Here is a 9,999-nt window from a genome sequence, read left to right on the forward strand (position 1 = left end):
AGATTTATCTGTGCCTAAGACTTTTACACAGTATTGTAAATATATTTATGGTATTAAAATTCAATTTAAATTATTTATTCCATTTGTGGAAAAATATGATTTTCATTGCATGAAAATAATTTTTCAAATTCTGTTATTAGGTTTGATCTTGGATTGTCTGATTTTCAAATCATTGTCATTGGAACAGCATCAAAATTCTCAACAAAGACCCACCTGCTTGAGGTTAGTGATGTCAGATTATGAAAACCTTAATACACATTTTAATCTTTCAGACGCATAATATATTTATTGGGAATGCTTTTGAGTAGGTTTTGTAACTCCATATGGCTTCAGCACGAAAAAATAAAGCCTTGGGGGTAGTTGCCAGCATAGCAATATAAAACTGATTTTAAATATTATGTACTTTGAACTTGCTGCCCTTTAAACACAAGTAATATTGTCCCACCAGGTTTATAGTACAGGTATATTTAAGTGAAATATTTAAGGGGAACCTGAGGGGAAACTACTTCACTCAGCTGGTTGTGGGAGTGTGGAACAAGCTGCCATCAGAAATGGTGGATGCAGATTCGATTTCAATTATTTAGAGAACTTTGGATAAGTACGTTGATGGCAGGGGAATGTAGTGCTATGTTCCAGGTGTGGATTGATGGGATTAGGCACAATAATAGTTCAGCATGGATTAGACGGGCCAAAGGACCAGTTTCTGTGCTGCTTTGACTCTTGTGCTACCACTTGTGCTATTGATTACCCCAATTATTTTAAGGAAATAATATTGTAATGGCGTGTTTAGTTTTCTATTTGAGCCATATTGAGAATAACTGAGATACATAAGAAGTCATATCAAGTTTATTGTAATTTAACAATATACATGTGTACCATCAAATGAGACAATTTTTCTCTGGACCAGGTTGTAAAGCATAGTAGTACACAACACAAATGTAACACATAGTACCTTGGGAAAGTAAGGATAAAATCTACAGATGAATGACACATAAATCAACAAAGTTAAATGAATAAATTAAATATTGCGAGGTGCAGACCAGATTAACCAGTGACACTTCAAATGCAATGCGGCAAGGATTTCAGAAGCCTAATGGCCTGAAAGAAGAAACTGTTTCCTCTTCTGACCGTTCTTGGTTTTTATACATCGGAGTCTCCTGCCTGATGGTAGAAAGTCAAAGAGGATGGGTGGGATCCTTGATAATACTAGGGATCCTGCATACACAGCACTCCTGATAAATGTCTCTGATGGATGTTAGGGAGACCCCTATCATCCTCTCAATTGTTCTCACAGTCCTCTGCGAGGACTTCTGGTCGGATGTTCAGTTGCTCACAAATCAGATGGAGATGCAGCTTGTCAGGATGCTCTCAATGATGCTCCTGTAAAATTCACTTAAGGATGGAGGGACCCCCGGGAGCCTCGCTTGTCTCAATCTCCTTCGGAAGAGAAGGCAATGTTGTGCTGCTTTGTTCAGGGAGATGATATTGTTCAGGGACCAGGTGAGGTCATCCATGATGTGAGCTCCCAAAAACTTGGTACAAAAATATGATTACTGGTGACAGGTTTTTCATTGTTAATTTCTGTCTCCAGACAAATCAACTTTCACTTACTAATTTTTGAAAATGAGTCAAGTTTCTACTTTTGATTCAGTACTGCACTACTTGTGAGATTTGCCATAAGGAACAAATATCAGAGTCATAGAGCAATAGGGCATGTCTACACCAACGTCTGTGCCAACTACATTGTCTATCTAGCTAGTCCCAGTTTCCTGTGTTTGGTCTCTATCCCTCCATGTACTTATCCAAGTGTTTCTTATATGATACTATTGTTTATGTCTCAACCATTTCCTTTGACAGCTCATTCCAGATACTCACCACCCACAGATTCAGTTTAAATCTTTCCCCTCTCTCCCTGAATCTAAGCCCCCTAACTGTGGATTCCTGTGCCCTGTGGAAAAGATTTACCATCCATCTTAACTATGCTTTTGGTAATATTAAAAGTTCTACCAGGTTGCCCCTCATTCTCTTATAAGGAATAAAGGAATAAAGGCCCAGCCTGATCAATCTCTCCTTATAACCCAGGGCTCTTGTCCTGGCAATATCCTTGTAAATCTTTTCTGCATTCTTTCTATTTTAATCACATCTTTTCTATAATGGTGTAATCAAATCTGTACACAGTACACCAAGTGTGGCCTCACTAAGGACTTGTAAAACTGCAACATAATGTCCCACACCTAATTCATTGCCCCAACTGATGAATGCCAGTGTGCTTAACACCATTACTTATCACCCTGTCTGCCTAGGACACCACTTTCAATGAACTGTGCAGCCTTCAGCACATCCTTGGGTGTTTTGGTTGTTAACGCAAACAATATGTTTCACTGTATGTTTTGATGTACATGTGATAAATGTGAATTGGAATCTGTCTGTTCCATTACACTCCTATTCATAGTATAAGTCTATGGTTGTCTGACTTTCTAAAATGCATCACCTCACACTTTCTTGTTTTGAAATCCATTTGCCACTCCACAGCCCAGTTCCCTTACTGATCACAATCTCCCCATAATTCATGATAATCTTCACTATCAACATCTCTTAATTTCATGCTATCTACAAACATAGTACTCAAGCCTTGTGAATTCACATCCAAATCCTGTATATAAATAATGATTAACAAGGATCCCAACATTGACCCCCTACAGCACATCACCAGTCACCGCTCTCCATGCTGAGAAACAGCCTTCAAACACCATCCTCCACTTATTACCTTCAAGCCAATATTTTTAAATATTAAATTAGAATTTCATGTTGAACATGCACTGTGTTGCAAAGAAATACTTTCTCATGTCATGTAGAATAGTCAGGGCTTTAAAACTTTATTGTAACAATGAATCAAGAGCAAGTGGGAATAAATATTAAACAAAACAATCTTTATGGCCCATCTAGAACATTTGATCGAGGATTATAAAATGAGAATGGTATGCTGAAGTCTCGGTGTCAAAACCATATTTCCTTCCTCCCAGTTGTCTCCATCTCTGACTCAATGCTCCAAGAAAATGCTTTCTTTAAGTCCCATACAGTTTTTTCACTCGAGTGTTTGTGGGTATTTTGAGCATTTGGCTACAGGCAAAATCAAGGCGGTGGGGTCCACATCCTAGAGTGTACTGAATCAACTTAACCTGATATTTGGACAATTTAAGTGCTGGGCTGAATCAGAAAGGTCAGGTACAGGTCAAATGGAGGCAGTGGGGTCCAGGCTCCAGAGTATACTGAAGTGACTGAACCCGATGTTTGGATGACAATTTAGACGCTGGGCCAGATTGAAAAGTTCAGCGTGTTGGGACTAGAGATGAGCGATGGACCTGTTCAGCTCGCTGCCTTGCTCTGTGCTGAACTAAAGGTCTGTGAACAGGGCTGTCTTTGTGGAGTTCAGTTCAGAATACTATTAGCTTGTGTCCATTGTTTGCATGATTTGTTTTATCTCTGTATGTTGAATGGCAGTTTGTAAGCAGATGAATCTCAAGGTTGTATAATGTATACATGCTTTGATAATAAATGTACTTTCAACTTTTGTCATACAGTATCATCAGATATGGTCTGTATTATTAAGAACTTAACTGTTAGGTAAAATATTGTCCTATCCTTCGCCTTTAGTATAAAAAAAATCTCTGGCTGGATTCTCAATGAACTCTTGGATCAAGGACTTGAAACCTCTTTTGTCCTTTTAGTTATCTGTGGCTTGCATCCATGTGCCTATCTATGAGTGTCTTAAATGTCCCTAATGTATCTGCCTCTATCACCACGTTACACACACCCACACACTGAGTAAAAACCTGCCTTTGACATTCACCCTGTAATTTCCTCCCAAAGCCTTAAAGGTAAACTCTTGTATGGGAAGAACTGTCTGGCTGTTCACTCAATTTGAGCTTCTTATCATCTTGTACACCTCCATCAAGTCACTTCTCATCCTTCTCTCCAAAGAGAAAAGCCCCAGCTCACTCAACCTATCCTCATAAGGATTGCTTCCTCATGCATCTGAACTGAATTCTGCAGCATTTCTAATTAAAATGATAGGTACAGAAATAAACTATGTTTTACAGCCACTAAAATGCTCATGAATACTCATGACTGCACAAGCGAAAAAATACATGAGAATTCCTGAAGTCATTTGCCTGGAGCATTAAGTTAGAAATAGAAGCAAATGGGGGAAGCAGGGTAGTGTAGTGGTTGGCACAGCACTTTACAGTGCATGTGACCCAGGTTGAATTCCCACCACTGCCTGTAAGGAGTTAGTACATTCTGCCCGTGACCACGTGGAATTCCTCTGTATGCTTCAGTTTCATCCCACAGCTCAATGGCATACCGGTTGGTACAATAGGTTAATTAGTCATTGTAAATTGGCCAGTCAGTAAACTGGGATTAAATCTGACAATTGCTGGGCCACATGGCTTGAAAGGCCTATTCTGTTCTGTATCTCAATAAGTAAATACCGGTAAATAAGACAATTTTGCAACCTTCAGTCCATTCAAGAACTGTTAATTCTTTCATTTTTTTCTGAATCAAAAATCAAGTTTATTTGCCATTTACAATGGATTCTGGTTAATTGGGCCGTTGGTTAATCAGGGCAGCTGCTTATTTGGGACAACTAAAGTAATTGAGATACTAACCAGAATTTCTAGAGTTATCTAGATACATTGAATGATCTGAATGAATACACCAGGGTTGTAATGCAGTTTATTAAAATAGCTGTAGATGAGTGTGGCCCCACTAATTAGAGTCTTCCCCAATCAGAAGCCCTGGATGAACCATGAGATCTGAAATCCGTTGAGGGCCAGATCAGAGGCATTCAATACTGGAGACCAAGAATGCTACATGAGATGCAGGTGTGATATCCAGAAAGCCATTTCATGGGTGAAGTGGAGATTCTGGTTCAAACTTGTATCAGTGAAGGATGCTCGACAGCTGTGGCAGTGTTTGAATGCTATAACCTCCTATGAAAGTTAAATCAAGTGACATGGGGGACATCAGGGTTTCTCTTCCAGATGAGCTCAATGCCTTCTATGCTCACTTTGACTGTCAGAACATGGAGGAACTATTGTGAAGCCCCTACTTCTCCAGATGATATTTTGGTCTCAGTATCTGAAGTTGACATGCAGGGTGCCTTCAGGGGAGTGGATCCAAGGAAAGCTCTGGATCAGACAGGGTACCTGGCCATATATTAAAGATGCACTAACCAACTGATTGGTGTGTTAACTGACATCTTTAACCTCTTGCTTTGGCAGTATGTGGTACCCATCTGCTTTAAGTAGGTTTCAATTATGCCGGTGACCAAGGAGAGCATTTTGACCTCTCGGTTGCACTTGCATCCAAATTGATGAAGTGTTTTGGGAGGCTGGTGATGAAGCATATCAGCTCCTGCCTGAGAGGCAACTTGGATCCGCTCCAATTCACTTACTGAAGCAACAGATTCACAGCAGATGCCATTTTATTGGCTCTTTACACATCCATGGAATATCTGGACAGCAAAGATGCATACATCAGGATGCTCTTTATCAATTCTAGATTAGCATTTAATACCATCATCCTCTCCAAATTAATTAATAAGCTCCAAGACTTTGGCCTCAATTCCTCCTTGTACATTTGGTCTTGGATTTCCTCACTTGTAGACCCCAGTCAGTTTGGATTGGCATCTGTTCCATGATCTCCATCAGCACAGGTGCACCAAAAGGCTGTGTGCTTAGCTCCCTGCTCTACTTGCTTTACACCTATGGCTGTGTCGCTAAGCACATTTCCAGTACCATATTCTAGTTTGCTGATGACATCACTGCTGTAGACTATATCAAAGGTGGTGATGAATCAGCATATAGGAGGGAGATTAAAAATTTGGTTGAGTGGGGTCATAACTGCAACCTCTCATCCAATCGCAGTAAGACCAAGGAATTGATTGTAGACTTCAGCAAAAGCAGAGGTCCATGAGCCAGTCCTCATCAGAGGTGGAGAAGATCAGCAACTTTGAATTCCTGGGTGTTACTATTTCAAAGAACCTGTCCTGGACCCAGCATATAATGCAATTGTGAAGAAAGCACGGCAACGTCTCTACTTCCTTTGGAGTCTGTGGAGATTCAGCATGTTATCAAAAACTTTGTCAAACTTCTATAGCTGTATAGTGGATAGTGTATTGACTGAATGTATCGCTGCCTGGTATGGAAACAAGAATAGCTTTGAACAGAAAATCCTACAAAAGGTAGGGGATTCAGTCCAGTACATCACAGGTTAAGCCCTCCCGACCATTGAGCACATCTACGTGAAATGTTGCTGTAGAAAAGCAGCATCCGTCATCCGAGATCCTCACCACCCAGGCCATGCTCTTTTCTCACTACTGCCATCAAGTAGAAGGAACAACAGCCTCAGGACTCACACCATCAGCATCAAGAACTGTTACTATTCTTAAACCATCAGGCTCTTGAACAAAAGCCGATAATTAGACTTACTACCCATCTATTTAAATATTCCCACAACCAGTGATATCAATTTAAAGACTCTAGCTTGTTATTTCATGTTGTCATTATTTATTGCTATTTAAATTTGCATCTGCACAATTTGTTGTCTTCTGCACACTACTCTGTTTTTCATTGATCTGTCATAGATACTGTTCTATAGATTTGCTGAGTATGTCAGCAGGAAATTGAATCTCTGTTGTATGTGGTGACATGCAGTAAATGTACTCCAGTAATAAAATTTACCTTGGACTTTGAACTTTGATTTCCTTCATTTATTTGGGACACTATGCTAATTAATTGGGATAGGAGACCGTTGCCAAATGGCTTCTAACTAGCATCAATCTCATGCACTTGTGTGGCCATGTCATGCCCAGAGCAAATTGTTTTTCAATAGCATCAGATCCATGTGCTTGTGTTGTGTTATCCATTTGATGCTGATTCAAAAACCAGTATTTTTTTGTAATATTGCTAAGAGTTTTTTGGTTGGATTATGACATTACTTTATGCAGGAAGGCAATGAAAACAACCCACTATCTGCAGTAGCTGTCTGTTCTGATTGCTCATTTACAGTTAATAAAAAGAACATGGCAGCATACACTAGATGCATTCCTCTGTTGATAGCTAATATAAATAGTTAGTTTTGTAGTACTGTAGCAATAGTGGTAGTGTTCTAATTTGTTCTGTATTTCATTTAAATATGTAATTTGTTACTCAGTTAAACAGTAGTTTGTCTTTTTTAAAACAGTTCTAACTATTACCATAAAACTTCAGCTAATTGGGGCAGCGGCTTAATTGGGCCAAAATTTACTGGAATGGATGCTCCCAATTAACTGGAATCCTCTGTACATTTACATGTATTAGGAATTTGCTTTGGTGTGTTGATCAGGAGCAGCATGTGTCAAAGAGCAAAATACAACAATTATAATGATAAAAAATGAAATGAAAATAATGTTGGAGGTTAGAGTATAGATATGGAGTAACATGCATAGATACATAAATTTAACTAACCTTGCTTTATTTTTAATTACAGGTCCGAACATTCTTTGATTCAGTGACTGACAAAAGTTCACAACCACAGTTCATCCGAATGGCACTGGATATAATTCAGGTTAACATTCAGTGGATGGAGAGAAACTTCAAAATACTGGAAAATCTGTAGAATTGTTTCTATTGTTAGTAAGTTGATTTTCAATGAATTTAATAGACCTATGTGCAAAGATCTACAACTGCAATTTTCTTTAAAGCGAGCTGGAATCAGTTGTTATTTGCAACATCAGTTTTACTATTGGAGTGAGATGATGTCATCTCCAGGTGATTTATGGTTTGTTCAGTCATTGAAAATGAATTATACTTGTGGGGAGATGGAGACAAACCATGTGACTCTTTGGGAATGGGTAAATATATTTTACAAATCAAAGTATTCTAACAAGGAAAACAAAATCTTTGACCTACTGGGTTTAGCCATTTGGTTTGTGTGGATAAGTTGAGTAAATGTGTTCTCCCAACAATTAAAGGCAGAACCTTCAGCTTAGCTATTTCAGTATTATTTTACATTTCAGTAAAGGGTTCTTTTTTTTCAATTTGTTTTTTTACTAATAGGACATTGTTTTGTGCATCATGTCACTGCCCTCTGTATTACAATGACACCTACTGTAGAATGGAGAGAGACTCCTTTGTAAAACAATTATTATGTAGTGTGTGGTGTACCCTGTGTATCGCAATATGTATATATCAGCTCTGTGAATCCATACATCTTCAGTTACTGTTCCCCTATCAGGACTACTGATTTGACAGACCGAAGTCAGTGATTGTGATTCCCCCAAAATGATTTATTTTGAAAAGGTAATTTTGTGATGCCATAAGTTATGAATTTCACTTAAGTATCATCATAAACCATTGCCCTTAGTTTTTGTGTGCTCTCAGTTGTTTTTCAACAGCTGCCGCATCTAGTTGCTACTGAATATACATTTTTTATTAACAGTTATAGATTATATATGAAGAAAAAATAGAAATCTGTTTACAAAGCTGTCTCTTTCTAAGATTCTGTGATAATCTGAGTTTTGTAATCACATCAGAATCATGGAACTGAATTAGTGCAACATCTCACTGACAGCATGGACGGTGTAATTGACAGATGTATTTTAAATAATGTTTGTGAATTGTATCAGACCAATCAGAATGTAACATTATTCAAATAGACATTCTTGTAAATGAGTATGTGTACAGTATTTAACAGATGGTAATCCTGTGTCAAGAAATGAAATGCAGATTTGAAAATAACAGGGAGTTGCACTGTGGTGTTGAAACTGTGAGGCTGACTTTAAAGAGTATTCAAGAATTCAAGTATTTCTAATGTTAATACATTTAATAACCAGGTACTTAATTCATTCACTGTATCAATTGGGAAGAGCTCAGTATATTGACCAGTCAGTCAGGCTAATTTCAAGCAATGCCTAGAATTATGTGTTCAATAAATAAATGAAACAAAATTAGATGATATGATTAATTGATTATAAATAATCTACAAAATTAAAAAACTAGCACTATAAATTTGTGTTGATTATTTTTTTTAATTAGGTGATCACTTTTTCTTTGAAACTAGAAATATAGGAAAGGTTTAACCTACATGTATGAGTTAAATGGAGACAGTAGCCACATATTTTTTTAAATGATGGTAATTAGCATCTCCCCAAAATGTTATTATTGTATTGACGGTGCTCATCTCTCAGGTGGGAAGTGGTACTTCAAAATTTATATTGTATTTTATCAGAGTTTAATATTTTCAAGTTTAAAAAATGCTATAATTTGGAAGCCCACAAATTATTTTTGGATTATAATAAAATGTGAATTATAGAAATATAAATCCTTTGATTTTCAAAATAACTATGCATTATATAGCTACTTAATCTGTTTGATCTGTATTCTTTCAAGCTTGTATGATGTCAAAATGCCAACTTGGAAATACATTCTAATGGAAATTGAAAACCAAGTTTAAATTGCTATTTTCTTTTCTCCTGCAAATCAAATTAATAAATTTTATTAGTTTTGGAGTTGATGTGCTTTTTGCTGAAAAACAGTAAAACAAACACTGGTGCACCTGGTGGAAAAATAAATAATGAACAACTATGGAAAATAGTTTGTGTATAAAGTTATAAACACTTGCATTTTATTTGTTTAGTATTGTAGGAACATGTTTAAAAACCAAAATGCAGCTATTTATAGTGTTAATGCACTTATTAACATTGGGTATTTATTTCATTCTTCATATGAATTAAGGAATGTGAAATTGTATTCTAACCAACAAGTTAGTTTCGTGGCAAATAATGGCTAGAATATTAAATTAATACAAACAAGACATGGAACACAAAACTGGTGCATTTGGACATTTTGGTTCCATATTTTTTTAAACAAGTAAGTTATACATTAGGCAGAATGAGCTCATCTGCTGAGTTGATAACGTAGCATTCCAGTGGCATAAGGCAATTTGTCTGCCTTTTTT

The 9,999-nt window shown here is 37.2% G+C and overlaps 1 protein-coding gene across 2 annotated transcripts in view; it reads left to right on the top strand.

The window, feature by feature from the left end:
* LOC140739413 (leucyl-cystinyl aminopeptidase-like) overlaps nucleotides 1-9,550 on the top strand; it is a 97,726-nt gene extending 88,176 nt beyond the window's left edge. For both annotated transcript variants that reach the window (XM_073067699.1, XM_073067706.1), the window contains exons 17-18: nucleotides 141-222; nucleotides 7,531-9,550. In XM_073067699.1, coding sequence (XP_072923800.1) covers nucleotides 141-222; nucleotides 7,531-7,659 — 211 coding nt within the window. In that variant the 3' untranslated portion in view covers nucleotides 7,660-9,550. The remainder of the gene's footprint in view (nucleotides 1-140; nucleotides 223-7,530) is intronic.
* Nucleotides 9,551-9,999: the final 449 nt, after the last annotated feature.

The sequence above is a fragment of the Hemitrygon akajei genome, chromosome 2 (genome assembly GCF_048418815.1).
Source record: "Hemitrygon akajei chromosome 2, sHemAka1.3, whole genome shotgun sequence".
Taxonomy (NCBI): Eukaryota; Metazoa; Chordata; class Chondrichthyes; order Myliobatiformes; family Dasyatidae; genus Hemitrygon; species Hemitrygon akajei.